The 23,354-nt window shown below is 42.3% G+C and overlaps 2 protein-coding genes across 3 annotated transcripts in view; one reads left to right on the forward strand and one right to left on the reverse strand.

Annotated features, from left to right (window-relative positions):
* Window positions 1-2,103: 2,103 nt before the first annotated feature.
* LOC114246705 (uncharacterized) lies at window positions 2,104-13,962 on the forward strand. Its single transcript, XM_089728255.1, has 10 exons — window positions 2,104-4,778; window positions 6,191-6,352; window positions 6,571-6,733; window positions 7,444-7,565; window positions 8,423-8,658; window positions 9,556-9,710; window positions 10,604-10,739; window positions 11,902-12,179; window positions 12,636-12,763; window positions 13,838-13,962. Exons 1-10 carry the CDS (start codon window positions 4,457-4,459, stop codon window positions 13,909-13,911), a joined length of 1,776 nt encoding a protein of 591 aa, XP_089584381.1. The 5' UTR covers window positions 2,104-4,456; the 3' UTR covers window positions 13,912-13,962.
* A 425-nt stretch (window positions 13,963-14,387) lies between these two features.
* LOC114246733 (uncharacterized) overlaps window positions 14,388-23,354 on the reverse strand; it is a 60,531-nt gene continuing 51,564 nt past the window's right edge. For both annotated transcript variants that reach the window (XM_089728256.1, XM_028179415.2), the window contains 10 exons: window positions 23,096-23,203; window positions 22,002-22,252; window positions 20,686-20,905; window positions 19,468-19,535; window positions 18,938-19,399; window positions 17,862-18,258; window positions 17,147-17,249; window positions 16,245-16,784; window positions 15,258-15,394; window positions 14,388-14,543 (listed from right to left, as the gene is read on the reverse strand). In XM_089728256.1, coding sequence (XP_089584382.1) covers window positions 14,407-14,543; window positions 15,258-15,394; window positions 16,245-16,784; window positions 17,147-17,249; window positions 17,862-18,258; window positions 18,938-19,399; window positions 19,468-19,535; window positions 20,686-20,905; window positions 22,002-22,252; window positions 23,096-23,203 — 2,423 coding nt within the window. In that variant the 3' untranslated portion in view covers window positions 14,388-14,406. The remainder of the gene's footprint in view (window positions 14,544-15,257; window positions 15,395-16,244; window positions 16,785-17,146; window positions 17,250-17,861; window positions 18,259-18,937; window positions 19,400-19,467; window positions 19,536-20,685; window positions 20,906-22,001; window positions 22,253-23,095; window positions 23,204-23,354) is intronic.

A 23,354-nucleotide genomic window follows, 5' to 3' on the forward strand; every position in this document is an offset into this window, starting at 1 on the left:
TATTTCGGAGATGTATTCAATGCGTGCTCTCACATAAACGTGCCACGTTAACCTCAAACTAAGATTGTGACTGACATTGGCAGACTGACGATGACACTGACATTGGCCGAGAACTAGACCCGTGCAGTAGACAGGGTTGTTAGCTCCGCGGTAGTCCTATGTGACCGCGCGGACACAGAAATCCAATCAAAAGGGTTCACAGGTGGAGGGGACAAAAAAAGGGGGTCCGGTGAGGGGACAGGGGGTCCCTTGGGCGGGTGGTCCGGGGGACAATGCAGTAAATCGATTTCCGTTCTCATCAGCGCGCGCCCACACGCTACTCCAACGCAAGACGCGCTTGGGCGTGGTGGTCTACTCCCTGCTGTTGTCCTTCTCAATCATCACGGGAATCTAGTGCTTGCAAGCAGCACTGTCTCGATTTGATTTGATTCACAATTTATCGTTATTAGAGCATCACTATAACAGCTCGTCCGGTGCCACTGAATTATTATTTTTCGTGTCCGTAATTGTCAGGGCAAAGTTCGTATAAAACTATTATTTTAGTAAAATGCACGGGTAAAATCTAAAACTAAGTATTTGAAATATTGCCAAGCATTTTACAATCGCCATAATTCCTCAGTATTGAGAAATACGAGATGAAAGAAGATAAAATAAAACGTTTGAGTGTTTAGAGTAAACTGACCGGGCGACTGTTTAATATAGGTAACCTCTATACGATTTATGACATAAATCTTAAAAGAGGTTAATATGTTATAAAGATGACATAAATGATAATTTGAATATTGAAACATTAGAAATATTAAAAATTTTTGAATATTGAAATATAAAAGACATAAAAACTGGTGAAGCAATAGCTTTAAATGTTGTTTCTCTTTATAGAGCAACTCAGTTTGTGCTATAGTTTTACTAGGATAAACTTTATTTTGATTTGTATTGTCACACAGTAAAAACTTTTCTTTTAGAATGCTGGCCACAAAAAAGTTTATTGAATTCGAATTTCGAATTGTTCTTGAAAATAAAAATGTATACTTTTGGAATTTTACTCATTTTTTAAATATGGAGTGGACGCTTAAAGAAGACCGTGTTGCAGTTATTGCGTTGCATCGTTGCGATTACGCGCCAATTCAAATTTTTAACATACTGAAAAATTTGAATATAACCAAAAGATTCGTTTATCGTACCATCAAACGATATAATGAAGACTCTTAGTGTAGATGACAGGTCAAGAAGTGGTCACCCTCGGTCTGTTAGGACTCCAGCAGTGATAAAAGCTGTGAAGGCGCGAATTCAAAGAAATCCCAAACGTAAGCAGAAACTTGGCCCTTCAGATGGGGTTAAGCAGAACCACGGTGAAAAGGGTGTTAAATGAAGACTTAGGGCTTCGGGCATATCGAAGAAAAACAGGACATCGTTTGAATGCTCGTCTAATGGACCTGAGACTGAAGAGTTGCCGCGCTTTGTTGAAGCGGTACGCGGGAAAAAAATATCGGGAAATTCTTTTTTCGGATGAAAAAATTTTTACCGTAGAAGAGAGCTACAACAAACAAAATGATAAGGTGTACGCACACAGTAGTGAAGAAGCGAGCAACCGTATTCCGCGTGTCCAACGAGGTCATTTTCCATCCTCGCTCATGGTATGGTTGGGAGTATCTTATTGGGGCTTAACAGAGGTACATTTTTGTGAGAAAGGTGTAAAAACGAATGCAGTTGTGTATCAAAATACAGTCCTGACGAATCTTGTGGAACCTGTTTCTCATACCATGTTCAATAACAGGCACTGGGTATTCCAATAAGATTCGGCGTCAGCTCATAGAGCGAAGAGCACACAAGACTGGCTGGCGGCGCGTGAAATCGACTTCATCCGGCACGAAGACTGGCCCTCCTCCAGTCCAGATTTGAATCCGTTAGATTACAAGATATGGCAACACTTGGAGGAAAAGGCGTGCTCAAAGCCTCATCCCAGTTTGGAGTCACTCAAGACATATTTGATTAAGGCAGCCGCCGATATTGACATGGACCTCGTTTTTCATTTTGAATAAACTTTAGTGTCATAAGAATCTATGTTTTGTTAAGTTCATTTTGGTATATGAATGGTTACATAATGAATAAACTTGTTTCAATTATTTTACATTAAACATGTGACAGAATTTATGACCTGACTAGGTATAAAATGTTGGTAATTTAATAAGTCTAGTATAGTATAAAGAATACTTTCAACAAAAAATACTTAATAAAAAAAATGGCGCGTGTACAACTTGCTGTACGTGAAAGAAGTGAAACTTCTTTTGCGCTGTGTAGTATTGTGGCTTTTTCATTTTTCATTTTTAAATCAAATTTCTCTTGTAATAAGAAATGGTGTTTATAAGAGAAACGACCTAGCTCGCTTTGTCCTTTCCTTCTCTCCATGGTCGAGTGGTTCGGGAGACGCTTTGTCTGTTTACTCACTCTCGCTCGTCTTAAACTGTATCTTTTCTCTCTAGCCGTAACGAATCTACCGCGAGTTAAATTTGACTCTCAACGCGCCTTAAGAAGTTTCACTTCAAATAATATTCCCGTGCACTCCGCCCGAGACATGGAACGCGTCAGAGCTACATGCGTCGCGTCGAATCAATGTAGTTTTATTACAAAATCCATAAATAAATTCTGAATGTGGAGCGTACTTGTACAATAATTGATGTATTTTTCTCGCATTGTCTTATCTAAGTTTATTTAATTAAAATTTTAGGAGTCTCGCTCACTTGTCAATTCAGGCTCAACTGTGTGGCGGCTCGGGTCGGGATGTCGATGTTGAGGGACAAGCTCTCGTGTCACCTGATACTAAGCGGTGACGGGTGTTCATAGACATCACAGCGCGAACTCAGTACAGCTCACCGTAAGGTCGAAATTTCAGCCTTTAGATTAGATGCCGCAGAATTAGGCGTGGTAATGGATAAGACTTGTGCGAGCTCTTAATAATTGCTTACTACGATTTCTAACGGATATTTATACCTTTGTATGGTTGATTTATTTATAACAAAATGTTGAATGATGTATCATCTTGGACGTCATCCGTGGACTCTTAGCTACGTTAGGTTAAGTACATGCATGTTTACTGCATCAGCCGAAGGACATGTTTTTAGTTTTTTTATGTATATAGCACAGCGTTTTGTGATAAGAAGACTAATTAAGTTTTTAAACGAATAAAAGTTACGTTGGAACGACATTTTTTCACAATTGCCAATTGAGATACCTCGTAAACGTACCTACTACACGGTAGGTGCGTGCTCAGAGTTGAATCTGCGACACCTCGCACCGAAACCACGCAATTTACCACTGGATAATGAGCGCGTAAAGTAATAAATGCCCAGGGAAAATTAAACCGAAACATCGACCATAAAATCGGGTGACTCGAACGTCCATCAAGATATTTCCTGGTATTGATCTGTTACGGACACGGCGAATGAGCGATCCTCTTTAAAACCCTGTGATGTCGGCTTCAAAGTTTGTTAAAAATTATAAACCTGAGTACACATCGGTTGAGTGGTATTTATCCGAAATTAACTTAGAAATAAGCCAAGGAGTTTCGTAAGTAAAAAAGGATATTATGTCGTGCTGCTTCGAAATACTTAGGCGGGAGTTTGTTTACTCAAGAATAAAAAATAGCCGTGACCATTGTATAACAATAAATGCCTTATAAATATTATTAATTAACGGGTTCTTACCACGATTTTCATATGTAATAAGTTATTGACCTTTCGGCGTGTCGTAAGCGCCATGATCACGGGTAGAGTGAATACTGCGGGTAGGATGCTAAGAGCAGATATCTGCCTACCCTCTTTGTAGTTCGTTTTTCCTGCTAAAATCTGGGGAACTCCATAAATATGAAAATCGTCGTAAAAACCCGTTAAATAATATTGTTTATAACGCAGATAGCCGCGAAAATTTTAAGCAATGCGTAGTGCATGGGTTGTACGTTTGTGATACAACATAAACCATAGAAGGGCAGGTTCCTTAGTCCTTAAAATAATTCAAGGGAATGAATATTATTAATGAATTCTTCTACACACAATTGCTGATAGGGTGTGTTGCAAGCTCTCTGTTTGTAGTAGATGTACTCGCCAAGCAGTAGCCCTTGAGCTGTTAGGTTCCCTTCGAAAGCCCTCCTGCCCTGGTGAAATTGTAAAGGCCTTTAGACCATGGGATATAACTTGTTAAAAAAACAACTGTATTGGCCATTGTTGTTTACCGAAAAGGAATCATGGATCTCATTAACATCACTTACGTGAGTCGAGTCAAATCGAGTCAAATCTTGACCCCTAAGATGCCAAACCGCTTTGGGTTTCCACTTTCGTATATAAAATATGATATTTTGGGAACTAGACTTAGAGTACATTTTTAACTTGTAGTTTTCAACAAAGCGTCCGTATAAATATCCATTATTCAGCCTTTTCAATACAAGTTAGCGACGTTCATTTGCATGACTGAGTTATTATTGAAAATAAATTGTTTAGTTCATTTCGTTTTCGTCAAAGAAATACCTAGTTTGACTCGTGATGAACTGCTGGAAACATATCTAAATGCTTCTGAAAATAATTCTTTTGGAATAGATACAATTAAAGCTACACGACGTTTTAGAGAGTGGTACTTTGTAAACATGACTTCGAATAATAGTTACGTTAACACAGAAGATAATTATGATATGAAACGTGTAAGTACCGTGGAAAGAAGTCATGGTTGGGAACCAGAATGTAACTCACACGAAGGGAGTTACAGCTATGAAGAAGCCATTAATCTTGCAGGTCAGTATTGTCAGTATGTATTGCCTGAATAGATAAAGGTCCTCCTTGCGTCGTTCTCCTCATTACTGAGGGTCGTGACCCCCGCTGAAGCTCTCTTGTACGATTGTTCTCCAACTGTTGCTATCCTTGGCATGGTGGAGGGCATCGTGGAGCTTGATGTCCAGACAAGACCGAATTTGGTCCGACCAGAGGACGGAGTTCCACAAGATTGTGGAACTCCGTCCTCTGGGACATTTGCCCCTTATCGTGCCCGTCACCGACAATCATTCAAGATTGTGACCCTCCTTTTGAGAAATGTGTTCAGAGAACTCCAATACTCTACGAATGCATACTGTGGAGAATCTAGTGTTAACATTAAGCTCCTTTACTATTGACACATTGGTGCAAAAGGCAGTTCAAGGAATCTGTACCAATTTCGTCGAACACCCCATTTCGAAGGCCTTTATGCGGTCTTTGTCGCCCTTTTGTAGTGTGGAGGTCTCCGCTCCGTGATTGAATATGGAGAAAACCATTGAATTCACCAACCTGAGTTTTGTTTTGCGCGAAACGTTTCGGTCTCTCCATATCTTATGCAGTTGAGACATTGCATTTTTGGCTAACCCTATACGCCTCCTTACCTCTTTTATTCTCCATCCTGCCTCTTTGGCCGGAAAGCCGTTGTGTCTCCTGTTGTAAAGGGTGGAACGTTCGCCTGCGATTGACATCGTGCTCCACAAAACAACAGTACAATACAGATTTGCTCAGTAACGTAGACCTATTTCTGAAAACATTAAACGCGAGACTAAATCGCAAAAGAAATTTAAGTATTTAAATCGTATCTTTTAATAACTCATCCAATATAATTGAGAATTCGACCTCATGCCTCAAGGTGGTAGGCGGCTTTCGCGCTGTGATGCGATAGGTTCCTACTAATACTTTAGATCAGGTGGATTGTGAGCATATTTATCTACGCGGCTTTAATGTACTGATTTAATTTTCTTGCAACCTTTCTGTACAGTGCGAAGAAAGATTCATCAGATTGTTTTCAGTACATGTTAAGGTCTCTTTGATTGGGTATATTTTATACAATATCATCGAAACGTCAAGGTCTTGTCGCGACATGACCCACGCGGGAATGGTACTCGATATGATGCAATACTAGAACATGCCAGAACTCTTCTTCCTAGCATTTGCTCGGTCTAGGAATCTAGGGCCATGGTCCGCTTTCCTATTGAAACTCCTCCACTTTGCTCATTCTATGGCATTCTTCTGAGTGAGGTTATTCTCCTCTATATCCGCTTTATCACATTCAACCAGCGTTTATTGGGCCTACCGCGGGATCTCGGACCTGGTACGCAGAGGTTGAAGTATCTATTTCCGACGTAGTCTGGGTACTGGCCAAACTGCTAATAGAAGAACGTGTTTTTTTTCAGGCAACGGCTGGTACAACCGAGGTCTACTCGCGGTCCTCAGCATGGCGCTCCTAGGGATGGGCATTGACATATTCGGTTTCTCCGTCATCGTGACCGGTTGCACATGCGACTTCCAGCTTGAGCATTACCAGAAAAACATACTCTTGTCCATGTCTTTTGTTGGTGGGTATCTCAAAATTACTTAACGTCAAAAGTACACGAGAGATAATCTTTGAAAAAGCTTTAAAAGGTTGCTATTGTAACTTAAAGTACTGACATATAGTTCTTATCAATAGTATGGCTTAGTTAAACGGAAAGACTAAGTCTAAGTACACATTCGGGAGTCGATGGAGACTAACGCCATCTTTCGCCATCATGCCACCGAAACTTCTTATTTCCAGGTCCAATTTTGACATCCTACCTGTGGGGCTATCTGTCAGATACCCACGGTCGTAGAGCAAGTCTACTGATCGGGCTTTGGGTCAGCTTTCTAGCGTCAACTCTAAGCGCATTCTCCGCTAACTGGATCATGCTAGCAGTCTTAAAAGCTTTCAGTACTAGTTTGTAAGTATTCGACTACTTCTGATAAGTTCTAATAAACAGACAGGGGAGTAGTGCCTACCCGTGCAGTACATGTTAAAGATTTCCTTCCACCGGAACTTAAGTCGCTTGGAGGAACCACAGGAACTTGAGGCTTAGGGACAAGGCGGTCCGGCAGGAAAATGATTAAGGATATTACTACAAAGAATAAATGATATGCACAAGTTGTCGTGGCCTAAAGGATTAGACGTCCGGTGCATTCGTGTTGAACTATGCACCGATGTTCGAATCTCAGGCGGATACCACTTTTTCTAATGAAATACGTACTCAACAAATGTTCACGATTTACTTCCACGGTGAAGGAATAACATCGTGTAATGAAAATCAAACCCGCAAAATTATAATTTGCGTAATTACTGGTGGTAGGAACTCTTCTGAGTCCGCGCGGGTAGGTACCACCGCCCTGCCTATTTCTGCCGTGAATCAGTAATGCGTTTCGGTCTGAAGGATAGGGCAGCCGTTGTAACTATACTTACTTAGAACTTATATCTCTAGGTGGGTGGCGCATTTCAGTTGTAGATATCTATGGGCTCCAGTAACCACTTAACACCAGGTGGGCTGTGAGCTCGTCGACCCATCTAAGCAATAAAAAAAAAATACAAATTTTTTTGACTTCGATTGTTTTAAGCGAATTTTCTCTTGAGGAGTATCTATTTATTATATTTTGTCAAAAGTTGCAGTTCAGCGCAGTCTTGTACATATACGTTACTGGGGGAATCGTGCAATCAAAGAGTCCGAGACTTCTACATGCTGCTGATGACGAGCGTGCTGATGTTGTTCTTGCTCTCCTACGTCGGTAACGTATCGTCATTGAACTCGTCAGTCTGAAGTCATGCTTAGTTGAGAGGAAACTTTTGACTAAGTTTTTGATATTTATGATAAATGGTTGTATTTTGAGATTGTGTCGATAGTAATGTGAGAAGGAAGCGTTATAAACTTCGATGGACTGTGTGAAAGAGGATAAGCTATTAAAGAGGATAATACTTTGAAAGAGAATAATCCTTTGCCCTACTTTTTGTTGACTGGTCGAGAATGCCTTAGGCATTAAGTCCGCCAATGTAAATTTTACATGAAGCAATAAATAAATAAAGTGTGCGAGAGATAAATAAAGTGTGGTAGGCAGCGGCTTGGCTCTGCCCCTGGCATTGCTGAAGTCCATGGGCGACGGTAACCACTCACCATCAGGTGGGCCGTATGCCCGTCTGCCTACAAAGGCAATAAAAAAAAAATAAAAAAAAAAGAGAAGGGTGTGAATCTGAAGTCTGAGTCACAAGAGGTCTGAATGGAAAAAAAATGATAATCTGGGATAAGGGCAAGAAGTAGAACATTGTGTTTGTTTTGATTTTTTGTGATAAACTGGTCTTCAAACTTCTCTTACCAGAGCACATAGACACCATGACGTGAATGCTGCTGATCCTCAAGATGGTCGAGGCCAGGTCGAAGTCTGATTAGTATAATGCTACCACTGTCCTTCGTCGTGGCCATCAAAAACATGACGCAGTTGAAACGTTCGACAATTATAAAACGAAAATAATAAAAGTCAGATTCAATCATAAAATAGGTTTAATGAACACACCCCCGATCGCCCATCGTCCTCCTTACTAAACCCCCCGAACGACCCAACCCTCCTTGAATACCCCTCTTCCATTACAGTTCCTGGATATTACATTCTAAATATGAATTTCTCCATTGATATCGGCCTGATGAACTTTACCCCGTGGAGGCTTCTAACCATTGTTATGGCTCTGCCCCTGGGCATCAGCGCGATTGGCCTGCAGCTGTGCATAGAGAGTCCCAAGTTCTTTATCAGCGTCGGGCGGCAGGACGAAGCAGTGAATAGTCTTCAAGCGATTTACATGAAGAATGGTGTAATCAAAAACAAATACCCGGTGAATACTATAAAATGCTTCATAAGTTTTTTGTGAGGTTTTTTTTTTGCTTAGATGAGCGAATAAGATCACGTTCCATCTGGTTTTAAGTGGTTAATCAAGTCCAAAGACATCTACAATGTAAATGCCACCACTCACCTCGAAACATGAGATCTAAGATCTCAGTTTTTACAGTACAATGGCTGCCTCATCCTTCGAACCGAAACGCATTACTGCTACACGGCAGAAATAGGCAGAGTGGTGGCACCTACCCGTGTGGACTCACAAGACTAGTAATGTTAAAATGAAACCATAGAAACGTTCAGAGTTCAGAAACCGTGATGAGGTTTATGTTCTTAAAAGGCTCACAGAAATTTGGGGGTTTCCCCCTTAATAGTTTAACGAAGGTAGACCAGCATACGGCCCGCTACATAGGGTTTTTTGTCCCCGTAGGATCCTGCACTTCAGGACTTAACGATTAAAACCCTTGTAATTTTAAATTAATCTAATTAAACTTTTCAGTCATAACAACAAAAGCAGTGATAAACTATATTTCCCTCTGGTATAGTCATGATGTAGTGTAAGACATTGGTCGTAGTTAATTATTTCTATATATAACTAGCTGACCCGGCAGACTTCGTAGTGCCGCAATCGATAAATGAAAGACCTAAACTTTTGTACAAAATAAACATAAATCCGTCCGACGCGTGACACAGCAAAGGAAAAACAAAATGTTATTTTGATTTAATTCCGAGCATTTTCATATTGATCTACCTTTTAAACCTTCTCTGGACTTCCAAAAATAATTCAAGACCAAAATTAGCCAGATCGGTTCAGCCGTTCTCGAGTTTTAGCGAGACTAACGAACAGTAATTCATTTATATAAATATGTAGAGATAATAATTATCTATTGCTAAGGTACGGAACGTGTATATAAGTCAGGAGACGAGCAGGAAAGGCGAGGGGAAGCCGCTACTGCAGTCCCTGAAGGACCAGACCTTCCCTTTGTTCAAGCCGCCGCTACTCCGCCGGACCGTGCAGCTGTTCTTTCTGACCTCCGTTATTTACAGCATGTACGTATTTAGCAGCAAAGTGACCCGTGTAGGAGCAGCTGAGAGACGCAGCGTCGGATGTTACCGACTTGTGGTACTCGTATTGTAAATGTCAGCGGGTTTACGGATAACGGATACTTTTCGTCTAGGCTCACATCATTTCGGATCCTCCCGATCCACTAATGGAGCTTTTAGGTACCACAAGCACCGGTCATCGTTCTCGTCGAACCCGTCGCTTGCGACGAAGGGCTCGACGAGTAAATTAACCCTCAGACACAGCCCACTCAGTTTCTCGCCGGATCTTCTCAGTGGGTCGAGTTTCCGATCCGGTGGTAGATTCTGCGAAGCACTGCTCTTGCTAGGGTTCGTGTTAGCAACATCGTCAGGTTTAAGCCCCATGAGCTCACCTACTAGTTAAGGTTACGCTGAAATTGCCTCTCAAGGCTCTCGGCTTAGGTAGGAAAAAAAAGTCTAGGCTAGCATGACCCGGGCAACTGTTTATGTGCTATGGTAAATACGACAGCATATCCACTTCGGGATTTAACGTATCAATAGCTGGAATATCCTCATAGGCTACCAGCGAATGGGTAAGGAAAAAAAAAAAAAAACTACCATCGGATAATATAATCGGCTGGTAGTTTACGGACCAGAGAGAGTGACATAACCAAATCTTTGTCCTGGGGAAATACGACGTGTTCCACACACGTGTGTTTAACGGCACACGTTTAGTTTTTGTCGTCTAAGGATTCATGCTCTCAAGAAATATAACAATATAAATGTACTTATTTGTATACCCTTAATCTCTTATTAATTGCTATCTCGAATTGACAATCTTTAAAACTACAAACCCCCTTCAAAGTGGATTGAGAGAAAGGGGACATAGCTGGTGAGCTGTAAAGACTCTACTGTTACAGCAACAACAGTCTCGTGATGTGGATGCCGTCCATCGTCCAGGCCTTCGCTTACGGGATGGACTCGGCCGGCGCCGGCTCCATGAGCTTATGTGAGATCATCATCAGCACGCAGTACCACAACACTCCTGTTGATTCTGTATGTCACTTGAAGATATATTGCTTTTAGCGAATTAAGGCAATCATATTTGCGTTTGCTTGTACTGGGATCAGTAGACAAACGAACTGACGGTCTAGTGTTACTGGTTACCAGAGTTCCTACATACGACATGATCCATCTGAATACAGGACTTATCCGACCTTTAGTGTTATAAAAGCGCTCGTAAAAACCCCCTTAAAGTATCTGTATAGCGAGAGAGAGAGAGAGAGAGAGAGTATTCTTTATTGTACACCAAAAAACAAATAAACAGTGCGATACATTAAAAACAAAAAAGTACAATTGGCGGTCTTATCGCTAAGAGCGATCTCTTCCAGACAACCATCAGGTGGACAAGATAGCAATAATATCCATGGACATTCTGTATTTTGTAACGTATGTCCATGGGGAGTGCTATGAGGAATTGTTTGAGATAATACCACCATCTCGTTTTTACCATCACACCGCCCGCCACTGGAGTAGAGTTCATCTAAACTACCTGGAGCCACTGCGTTCAACCACACTACGTTTCCAGAGATCTTTTCTGCCACGTACCATCCGGCTTTGGAATGAGCTCCCCTCCACGGTGTTTCCCGAGCGCTTTGACATGTCCTTCTTCAAACTACTAGGTAATTTTTGTGGCTGGCTTGTGGAGAGTACTTAACGGCTTAGCAGCGCCTTGGTTCCTACCCTGGCATTGCTGAGGTTCATGGGCGACGGTAACCATTCACCATCAGGTGGGCCATATGCTCGTCTGCCTACAAGGGCAATGAAAAATAAATAAAAAAAAGTTGTCCAATAAGTTGCCCCAAGTTGGGACTGAATTAAAAATATTAACGACTGACAATTGTGAGCCCTTTCACCGCGACATCTGGGAAAACTGGTGGTAGGACCTCTTGTGAGCCCGCACGGGTAGATACCACCACACCGCCTATTTCTGCCGTGAAGCAGTAATGCGTTTCGTTTTGAAGGGTGGGGCAGCCGTTGTAATTATACTGAGACCTTAGAACTTTTCTCAAGGTGGGTGGCGCGTTTACTTTGTAGATGTCTATGGGCTCCAGTAACCACTGAACACCAGGTGGGCTGTGAACTCGTCCACCCAACGTTTTGAAGTCGGTAAACCATTGCTCGTGTTGAATCCGTTATGACCCCCGACGAATTTCAGTTGACCTGTACCTCATCGCTCGAGGAACGCACGTTGTTCTCGGGGATTTTCCACGGCCTCCTGTTCTCTGGTATCACCGTGTGCGTGTCCAAGTTCGCGGCGCACAAGAAGGCGCTCCTCATAGCGTTCCTGGCGATACCGCTGGTGTCCAGCGCGGCCGCCGTGCTCAACCAGGACGAGTACGCGAGTCTGGTGCTGTTTGTCGGGATGATGATGACTAACTTGTGCATGGGAGTCTTGTTCTCCTATTACGTTGAGCTCTACCCGACTTCTCACAGGTAACTACTATACCTTTCTACGGCATCTTTATTTGGGAGTTTTAATAAGGAGAATGTCTATGATTATTTCTCAAAAATCCAAATTTATCTAAAAATCCAAATTCTGGATGGGTCAACATGACTTCATACAGCAGAGAAACTGTCAAACTAATTTTCTAACCTTTAAAAGTAATCTGTGTATTACGTCTGTATATGAATCTATCGTAAGAATTATGAGCGCTAGCGATGGCCGAAGGTACCGTAACGATTCCAGAAAAAAAGTTAGAAACTAGAGCTTAACTCCCCTCTGCGTTTAATTTTTAAGGGTCTTTAGTGTAGTCCAATAGAGATCGCCAGAGAGTGTTTTCGGGTAGGTAACTAATGTACCGTAGCTTCTCTGATATCTGATCTCGGTGATGATGGTCACATCCAATTGCCATCGAACATACAAGAGGAAGATCACGTCTACAATTCCAGAGGCATGGCCGCGTGCCTGGGCGTGATGGTGGCCAGACTCAGCGGCCTGGCGGGGGTCAACTTCATCGGTTCGTACGTGATGACGCACTGCGCCGCCACATTCTACGCGTTCAGCGCTTATCTGTTCTGTACGTAGCTTTAAATTGTTTGGTTATGAAGTCGTCGTGGCCTAAAGCAGCAGGAGCTGCAGGACTAAAGGGGGGCGGTAAGAGACTCAGAAAAAAAATGGAAAACTTTTGTAGAGGCTTGGGAGGCGATTTGTAATTTCATCTAGGACTCTTAGACACTGATTGAGCTCTTGCTATAGTGGTTTTTAAGTAGGTGAAAAAACGGGGGCACTAAAAATAATTTATTCTCAAAGTGGGCAGTAGACAAAATGAGTTTGAGAACACCTGGCCTAAAGGATAAGACGTCCGATGCATTTGTATCGATGCACCGGTGTTCGAATCCCGCAGGCGGGTACCAATTTTTCTAATGAAATACGTACTTCACAAATGTTCACGATTGACTTCCATGGTGGAGGAATAACATCGTGTAATAAAAATCAGACTCCCAAAATTATAATTTGCGTAATTACTGGTGGTAGGACCTCTTGTGAGTCCGCGCGGGTAGATACCCTGCCTATAGTAATGGGTTTCGGTTTGAAGGGTGGGGCAGCCGTTGTAACTATACTGAGACCTTAGAACTCATATCTCAATGTGGGTGGCGGCGTTTACGTTGTAGATGTCTATGGGCTCCAGTAACCACTTAACACCAGGTGAGCCGTGAGCTCGTCCACCCACCTAATTAATAAAAAAAATTACCTAGTAGTATTAGAATATAATCATTATGATACCCAACTGGAGAATTATTTATAGAACTGTGAAGTATGGCTTGGGATCAGATAGATCAATTGAAAGTTGTTTTTTTTTTATTGCCTTTGTAGGCAGACGAGCAAAGGACCCACCTGATGGTAAGTGGTCACCGTCGCTCATGGACGACAGCAATGCCAGGGAAGAGCCAAGCCACTGCCTACCATGAAGTTTCAACTGTATAGCAGCCCCCTCCCCCCCTTCCCCCCTCGAGCTGGAATACGTCACTATTCCCCTGCGACTTTACAAATGCCTCACCACCAGCTAAAATTGCCTTTTTGACTTGGATTATCCGGAGCAACTGTATTAATCAGATGAGTGTACGTGACCTGATGTGTTATTTTGCCGCAGGTGGTATAGTGGTAGCATATTTTCTCCCAGCGCCGGTCGCGAAAACGGACGCAGAACGTACAAATGAAGCCTGAAGTTTTACATCCTGCGCCAACTTGTTTCGTACCAATTAAATTTAAATACAATGTTGTTTTTACTTTTGTGTGATTTGATTTTAATCCGCGCCCGCAAAAGTCCGATAGACTGTTCTTTGGTTCATTCTGTGGCGGTAGCTATCATACAATGCAAGATATTTGACAGATGCCTAAATCTCGCTTACGACATTTTCAAGATAAGCTTGTGTATATACAAGTTCCGAACAACAATCGGACTGTCGGTCTGCCGAGTAATATCGCCAGCTCGGTGGAAGATCTTCCATCCGTCGTTAACTATCTCTAAACTTTTAAAGTTGGGGGTTTCAGGAAGATATGCTTTTCCTCCCTTAATTTTGTATTTGGAATATCGGTATGGGGTGCTTCAGATGCATTTATATACAACCCTACCTACTACTACTGTTTGATTTAGAAACGATGCGAATCGCTCGCCTGAAGTTGGTTTAATAAAAAAACCGTTATTGGACAACATTAAGATTATTGTTTATTTATGAGTTGCACGAGTAAGCTCTGTCGACAAAGTCGCGATATGGCGCTTTCGTCTTTACGTCGCAGCTTAGCGGTCAGCCGCGCCAGGCTGAACTTCGACCGGCATCGGCTCTCGCGGGGTCCACCTGAAATATTTTACTGGTAGTAGGACCTCTTGTGAGTCCGCGCGGGTAGGTACCACCACCCTGCCTATTTCTGCCGTGAATCAGTAATGCGTTTCGGTTTGAAGGGTGGGGCAGCCGTTGTAACTATACTGAGACTTCGGAACTTACATCTCATGGCAAATGGCGCATTTACGTTGTAGATGTCTATAAGCTCCAGTGACTATGGGCTGTGAGTTCGTCCACCCGACTAAGCAATAAAAAAATTTAATAATAACGGTCTGGCTGATCTTTATAATCATCTGGCCCAGCTGGCGAGCGTGGCTGCTGTACCACGCACGTGTGTTACCGGTGCCCAATGTGCTCAGTGCGAGTTTTTTAACTTTTCGATAGCGTAAAAGTTAACTCAAATTTGTATGGAGTTGGAACAGCACCCCTAGCGGCAAACGAAGGGAAGCTGTTCCAATTCCATGACAACAAATCTGACAATGTTAAAAAACTCGCACTAAGCACACAGAATATAAAACTCAAATCGCAGAAAATTTCTTCTACAGGATTTAAAAAAATTGAGCAACAAAGGCTTCGGTCGAATGTCTCTCGGTAACCAGCTCCACTGTGGGCTCTATACCACTTGACATCAGGTCGACTATGAACTTGCCAGTTCATATAAGCGAACGAACATTACAGATTTTCGTGAGGTAATTTAACAGATGTTAGCGCTGTGGTCTGGTGACGTACCTCCGGCCACTCTGTGCCATGCCTCTCGGTCAACGTTCACCATCCCCGTGGAGGCACTCCTGCCGAGTCCCGAAGACTCCTGGGAGCCGGAACCTTGAGATTCTGCTACATTACTCTCGCAGCTCATTCTGCTTGACCTAATTGGAGTTTGTTAATTAATTAACTTATTTCATAAATATTCGCAAATGGTATGGTGTGGTGTGGAACTGGTATAGCCGTAATAATCTCGGACAACTTACACGCGATCATCTGGCCCTAGACTAGAATTCCCTGTACTATGAAAATCAGAGACTAAAATAGATACTCATTTTACTATATTTTACGATTGGCAACGGCTTCGCTCTGCACCTGGCATTGCTGACGTCCATGGGCGAGAGTAACCACTCACCATCAGGCAGGCCGTATTCTCATCTGCCTACAAGGGCAATAAAACTTATATACGTGAGTCATACAGACATTAGTCAGTACAATCGGCCTATTACTTCTGTATAGCCATCGTTCATGCCTTAACCCCACTGAGTTTCTTGCCGGTCTTCTCAGTGAGTCGCATTTCCGATCCAGTGGTAGATTCTGCGAAGCACTGCTCTTGCTAGGGCCAGTGTTAGCAACACTTCCGGTTTGACCCCTGAGAGTTCACCTATACGCTAGGGTAAAGTTGAAATAGCCTCCAAGGTTATCAACATAGGTAGGGAAAAAAATATTCATGCGTTTTGGTTTCAAGAGTAGAATAAATATTTTTTCAATACAGTTAACAGCTTCTTCCCTAAGTTTATTTTTAGATATGGTCCACGGCATTCGGTTCTTACCAGATGTTGTACATTGCCAGATTAATTTTTGATTTTATTGGGGTAGGTTGTAAGTCCGCACGGGTAGGTTCCACAGTCCTGTTGGACCCTTCGTTTAACTGTTTATCGGCAGAAATAGGCCGGATGATAGAAATAGACCAGTAAACTACGAAAAGAGACAAGTAGTATTAGATGGTCTTACCTATCGCCAGGTCTCAAATCATTGGCAGAACTGGTCCCCTCGCGCCTCATCGGCAAAGTGGACGATAAGAATCGTTCTCTGGCAGCCTTGATCCTGGCCGCTCTCTCGGACAGGACCATGCTGTTGTCGTGGTCGTACTGCGACGGCGGGTCAACGGTCGATATAGATCGTCCGAAGCTCGGGGATGAAGCGAGCTTGGTTATGTTAGGAGGATTGGTATCTGACATTTGCCTTAGAGCCGGCAGAGATTGCACATCAGAATATTTCGAAGAGGGTAAGTTCCTAGTGCGGTCCGGTACAATGGTGTCGGTGCTTGCCGCCCCCTTGATTGTTTCCTGACTGTCTTCCATTTTCTTCGGCGGTTTGGTGTCGTCCCCGGTCTGCTCGGGGTGTAAGGCGTTAGCACTGTAGGACTTCAGTACTCCATCGACGGCGGACGGCGTGGGAGCCAGTCGGCTCTCGGCGGATGTCTGGTCTCGCCGCGACAGCTGACAGGCGCTTGCGGATTTCTGCACTTCTCTTTCTAAGAAGGGGTTGTTTCTGTAAAAATAATATGTGTAAACGTACTATGCAAAATTAGAAAAGAGGGGAGATTAAACGAGCGATGTGTTTGTGGATTTATCGAGGATTCACTTGTAATTCATTGCTTTTCCTTGGTCCTCCTTGTCTCCCTCTTCCTTTCTGGAGGAGCCGGAATCTGACATAACCCGGTCCGCTACCCCACTCGACTGGGCTCGAAAAACAATTCCCCAGCGTTGATTCGCTTGTAATGAACGTCTATTTGGTGGTGGACGTCCAACATTTGTAATCTATTTTTTAACCGACTTCAAAAAAGGAGGAGGTTCTCAATTCGACTATGTTTTATTTATTTATTTATTAATTAACTATATTTACTAAAGTACCTGATGTTAACTCCGACCGGCATGTCCGGAGGTCTTTTTCTTTCGGCAGAAGGAGACCTCCATGCTGGAGACGAAGCCCCACTGCTGTTTCCTGAAGGTGGACCTGTAGATATAGTTAAAATAAAAATAATATGGTTTTTTATTTATAGTATTTTGCACTTTAAGCAGATGAGCGTATGGTCCACTTGATGCTGAGTGTTTACCATCATGGATGTCATCAATCTCCGGGGGCCAAGTGACTTTATACCGCGAAGTACTTTACGCAAGCCTCGTTTGGAAAAGGGCATAGTGCTCATGAAACACTCTAGAGGGAGTTCATTCCAATTTCCAAAGCATCCGGCTTCAATCCGGTACGAAAATGCACGGTGGATAAAGGCAGTGGTTCTAGGTAGTATGTAGAAACTCTGCTCCAGTGGCGAGCGGCGTGATAGTAAGTGGGAACACACAAGAATCGAATTCCCTCCGTAGACCAGGTGGTTTCAACCGAATGGAATTATCGACATTCAGAACGACCCCCTTCTGTTTGGAGTGATGATATTTACTTACAAGTTTTAGAGAAATCTTCGCAATTATTAGGATTTCATAACGAACTGTTTAATTTGAAGAAGTTAAAGAAAAACAGAAACAAACCTTAAACGTTTAAATGTGAAGGAGATATTTATGGACATGCAAACTAACACAAATTCTTTGATTTTAATGTAGTCGGAAAGAGTACCTTCTTCGTTAATTTTCTTATTGTATCTTTGTATCATGATGCGGATCGATGGAGCTGTTTCTTTGAGTTGAGGTTTCCTCTGTGACGACGGGGACAGCGGAAGAGGCGGTCGACTCCTTTTTTTCTGCTCCTCGTTATCCAGAAGATCACCAGAACTCTTGGAACGTGTCTTTTCTTTCTTTCCTATTTTCTCAGTAAATTGTTTCTTTGTTTCGGGGTAATGTCGGTGTTCGACCGTTCTCACGTTGTCCAAGTCCTCAACGTTGACGGGTATCACCGCCCTGGGGACGGACTCGCCGCTTCTAACGACCGGCGAAAATATTTTTCGTGTGGTCTTCACTATTACTTCCGGTGTACCTTCTCTCGGCTCTGGCGCTTTGAATTTAAGCACGAAAACCTGTAGGGAGTTTATAACTACTATAAATTCACACAGTTTAATCAGGCTTAATACGTCGTCGGGTAAACCCATTCAAGTTTTGAAATGACAAAATCCAAATTAATTTTAGTTGAGACTCCTAGAAACTAGTGTGCTTAGTGCGAGTTTTTTAACGTTCTCGATAGCGTAAAAGTTAACTCAAATTTGTATACAGTTGGAACAGCGGCCCATAGTGACAAACGTAGGCAAACGTTCCAACTCTATACAAAATCGAGTTAACTTTTAAGCTATCGAGAACATTAAAAAACTCACACTAAGCACACAGAAGTGTAGTGTGCAACAACACGTTACTTTAGTTGTAGTATAGGTATAACCATTGTATTTTGTATTAAGTAATTAGTAAGTCAGTCAATAAACGATCGTCGACCAAAGCACTCGTTTCATTTAGATAGCCCACACATCACATGGCGACCCTGCCAGTGGTGCGTCGCGGGCGCGCCGCTTGTAAAGTAATATCTAGTTACGCCAAGTTTTAAATAAGTGCATAACAATTTTTGGACTAACGTGCAAAAAATTATAAATTTATTTGTTCCGCACAAACATATTACATCACATTACAAACATTTTGACATTACCTACGTATCGTCTTCTACGTCGTCTCGCCTTCTCTGCCCTAACGTTAGGAATGTGTTGTACTTACATCGCCTTCTGAATCGGAGTGGAGCGAGGCGGGCGGCGTCCTTGGTTTCTCCGAGGTGCGTCTGGGCCGTTTTCGTCTCCGCGGTATTTCCACCGTGACCGTATCCACCTCTGGTTCAGTGTCGCTCTCCGAAGGTTTCGACTGTTGCCTTTCCAATCTCACTCTACACTTATTCTTCTTCTTTCCGTTCGTTTTGTCGGCTTCCTTGCGCTCTGCAAGTTCTGTTATGCTCTCTCTAGATCCTTTCGATTTCGTTTTAGTCACTTTTTCGATGTTTTTACTGGTTGATGGAGGAGATTCTTTGCTATCGGTTTCATCTTTAGATGCATCCTCAATTATCGTAGTTTCTTTGAATCGACTCGATCCCATTTTAACCTCTTCGATTGTTTTCATTATGAACTTTGCGTCTTCCTCTATGCTCGGTTGTCTTACGAATGTTTTTTTTCTCTCTGAATTTTTACTCTGAAACAGCATTTACTGTATTGTTTTATAATGCGTTTTGTTTTAAGAAATATTAATTTTTATGTTACCTGTTCTCGTGTGCTTTTAGGAGTAGTTCCAGTTTCTTTTGATTTCCCGCCTCTTGTTGAAAGGACAACTGTTAAACAATGAAATATCTTATCGTCTTCTTTATAGAAACATATTTGAAGAGGCTTGTATTGCTCTTTGGGTGTCTTTGAGCCATAAGGATCATTGTGAATTATGGTTATTAAATACATTACTACATGTACGAGTACATGATTGTAATGCCATTATGAAAATCTGAGTGGCTAAAATTAGAGACAATGGAGTCGTCGTGGTCTAAAGGATAAGATGACCGGTGCATTCATATTTAGGGATGCGACTATGTGGGTTTTCGAATCCTGCAGGCAACTACCAACGTTTCCAATGAAATGCTTACGTTGGAAGAATAACATTGTGAAATTCCTTAGTTACTCGTGTTAGGGCATCTTGAGAGCCCGCACGGGTAGGGACCTATTGCAGCCGTAAAACAGCAATGTGTTTCGGTTTGAAAATAAGTAAAATAAAGTTTTAGATATAGAACTAATACCGCAATTGACGCATTGACGATTACGTTGTTGATGTCTATGGGCTTCAGTAACCGCTTAACACCAGACGAACCGTGAGCTCGTTCAGAAAAATAAGTCTTCTTCGACCCGTGTCCACCCAATGCTGAGTGTAGGTCTCTTCGAATGAACCACATTCTTTTTGATCTCTTGCCTTCCGCATCCAGTCATTATCAGCCACTATGATCAGGTCCTCGGTCCACCTCTTTGGTTGTCTGCCCACGTTACGACGTTTAGTAAGAGGTCTCCACTCTAATAATAATAAATAAGTAATAAAATATAATAGGTAATAAAGTTTTTTTTGCCCCAAATCTTTTTCCTACGATCACGAAGGACAATGAACTATTACACCAACACTTTTTTTTATTTGTTTTTATTGCTTAGATGGGTGGACGAGATCACAGCCCACCTGGTGTTAAGTGGATACTGGAGCCCATAGACATCTACAACGTAAATGCGCCACCCACCTTGAGATATAAGTTCTAAGGTCTCAGTATAGTTACAACGGTTGCCCTACCTTTCAAACCGAAACGCATTACTGCTTCACGGCAGAAATAGGCAGAGCGGTGGTACCTACCCGCGCGGACTCACAAGAGGTTCTACCACCAGTAATTACGCAAATTATAATTTTGCGGGTCTGCTCTCAATGTCTAAAATAATCGATCGAATGATATATCTCACCAGCTCCGTTAGGCTGCAACACCGCTGTTCCGGTCACAGCTGAACTGGTCTCGCAGAGTAACCTGGCCTCGGCCTGGCCGTAGGTATAAACTGGCTTTTGAGGAGTGTGACAAGGAGACACCGCTACAAGCGGCGCTGCTGTGCATACTTCTTCATCTTCCACTTCGAATATAACGGCGCCTCGAGAGTTTGGACTCTCGCAGTCTTCGCCTCCATCAAGCTGGTTGTTGGATTAATATTGGTCAATAGTAACTTCCTTTATATTGTCAATAGTAACTTTTGTGGAGAGTATTAGCGGTAGGTAGAGGCTTGACTCTGCCTCTGGCATTGCTGAAGTCCATGGGCGACGGTAACCGCTCACCATCAGGTGGGCCGTATGTTCGTCTGCCTACAAGGACAATAAAAAAAAAAAACTACGGTAGCTCAGGGTTGATAGCGCCGAGAAGGTCTTATCCATTCAATCGCATGTTCATGTTTACTACGATTTAATTTTTGGCACCAATAAATCATGGTAACAACCTTAAATTCGATATAATATCGTTTGTTTCTAACTTCACATCTTGATCTTTAAAGCTGTAAGACAGTCTTGGTATTAGTTGGTATATAGGCGGAGCCATTGAGAATGCTGAAGGATGAATGAAAAGCTACTATTGCTAATTTAACTTGTTTGGAAGGAAATATTGTTCTGTGTGATTAGTGAGAGTTCTCGATCGCGTAAAAGTTAACTCGAATTTGTGTGGAGTTGGAACGTTTGCCTACATTTGCCGATAGGGACGCTGTTTCAACTGCTTAAAAATTTGGGCTAACTTTTATGGTTTTGTCTTTTTGTTTTGTTGATTGAAAGGCGCCTCCTGCTCTCAGAATAACTTTATCTATACTAATATTATAAAGAGGAAATATTTGTTTGTTTGTTTGTATTGAATAGGCTCCGAAACTACTGAATTGATTTGAAAAATTCTTTCACTGTTTGGAAGCTACACTATTCGCGAGTAACATAGGCTATAATCTTTTTTGAAAAAAATTAGGGATCCTTATTAAAACTTCAATAATGTAACCCAAGGTGTAAAAAAATTATCTAAAACATTCTTTCCATCGCGTGCCCTGCGAAAACTATTGATGATAGAATAAAATAAAGTACTACGGCTTTGTTGAACACATTATTATCTACGAAAAGTATCGCGACAGCATATGTCTAAATATTAAAGTTACACCGCAATAAGTGTTCTTTTATTAAAAAAAATAAAACAACGTCATTAAATTTTTTGTTAAAGACCCCTAGCAGAGCGGGCCGCTAGTTGTGTTATAAAGAAACTCACTGAATGGTCTCTCTCGTACTCCGAATCAAAGTTATCAGCATCGTTGACGCTGAGGCTGGAGCCCTGGCGGCGGGCGAGGCCCATGGGCGCGGGGGCCACGCTGCCGTCAGACTGGGTGCGCGTGAGGGGCGCCTGCGGTACCTTGCTCCTTTCCTTGGCGGCCTTCAGGAGCGCGGACGTGGAAGCCTCAGGGGCTATCCCTCGAGACTTCTCCCACTCGTGGAGCTTGCGTGTGAATGACCGGGATATACCTGAAAGTCACATATTTATTTTGGTCATGTGCACACAAAAACATGAAAAATGGTAAAAGATAACAAGTGACATTCATTACAATATCCTTTAGATTCTTCTTTTACTTTTAATTGGGCAAGGAATTTGAAAGAAATAGGATCTTATGGTTAGATCGTTACGTACCTATAGGCAATCAGTAAAAGGTACTACTCTGTGATGTCTTTAGTGGTGGTACTTAGCAACTCGCTCGATTTCTTTCTGGCGTGAGACAAAATAAAGTATCCCGCTGATTTATTGTATACGCCGAGCTCTTAAGGCTGTGGTACTTTTCGGAACGGACGGTTGAGTTTCAATTGAAGTCCAATAGGAAGATGTAAATCGTACTTACGATCCAGTGGTATCATGTGTTCCTTTTTACATTACCGTTTACCTTTCTAGTAACTGTTTTGATGAGGGAATGACCACAGCTCAAAGTAGTATTAAATGGTAATGGAAGCTCATAGGTATCGCCTAGCTAATGCCACCATTTATTCTGAGATATGAGGTGTAAGTCTAAATTAAAATTCCGATTCTTGAAATCTTTTTTTTTTTTTTAATTGCTTTGATGTATGGACGAGCTCACAGCCCACCTGGTGTTAAGTGGTTACTGGAGCCCATAGACATCTACAACGTAAATGCGCCACCCACCTTGAGATATAAGTTCTGAGGTCTCAAGTATAGTTACAATGGCTGCCCCACCCTTCAAACCGAAACGCATCGGAACGTAAAACGCATTGCTGCAGAAAGAGGCAGGACGGTGGTACCAACTCGTGCAGGCTTACAATAAATGTCGATTCCTTGTTAATTTAAGATTGTTAAATTACCTTGAAACTTAAAAAGTCCCGTCGATGTTTGTACGAGGACTTCATCAGGTTTCGCCACTTTTTCCCAAGTTGGAACTGTGTTGGTTTCTTTCATGCGTTCCCATGCATCTGTAGGTTATACGTTCTACTGTCATTCTAAGCATATCGACGCTTGAAAGGCAAACGTGACTAAGCGACAATACTGCTTTGTACATAAATGATAGGCAATAACCATATTCGATGCGCAAAAAATATATTTCTAGGTCTATTAAAATCATTT

Source organism: Bombyx mandarina, chromosome 06 (assembly GCF_030267445.1).
Source record: "Bombyx mandarina strain Sakado chromosome 06, ASM3026744v2".
In the NCBI taxonomy this organism is placed as follows: Eukaryota; Metazoa; Arthropoda; class Insecta; order Lepidoptera; family Bombycidae; genus Bombyx; species Bombyx mandarina.

Coding starts and splice junctions, on each gene's coding strand:
- LOC114246705 (XM_089728255.1), top strand. CDS start 4,457: ATGACTGAGTTATTATTGAAAATAAATTGTTTAGTTCATTTCGTTTTC. Junction 7,566..8,422: donor GTTCTTGCTCTCCTACGTCG/GTAACGTATCGT, acceptor CTTCCATTACAG/TTCCTGGATATTACATTCTA. Junction 12,764..13,837: donor GTTCAGCGCTTATCTGTTCT/GTACGTAGCTTT, acceptor ATTTTGCCGCAG/GTGGTATAGTGGTAGCATAT.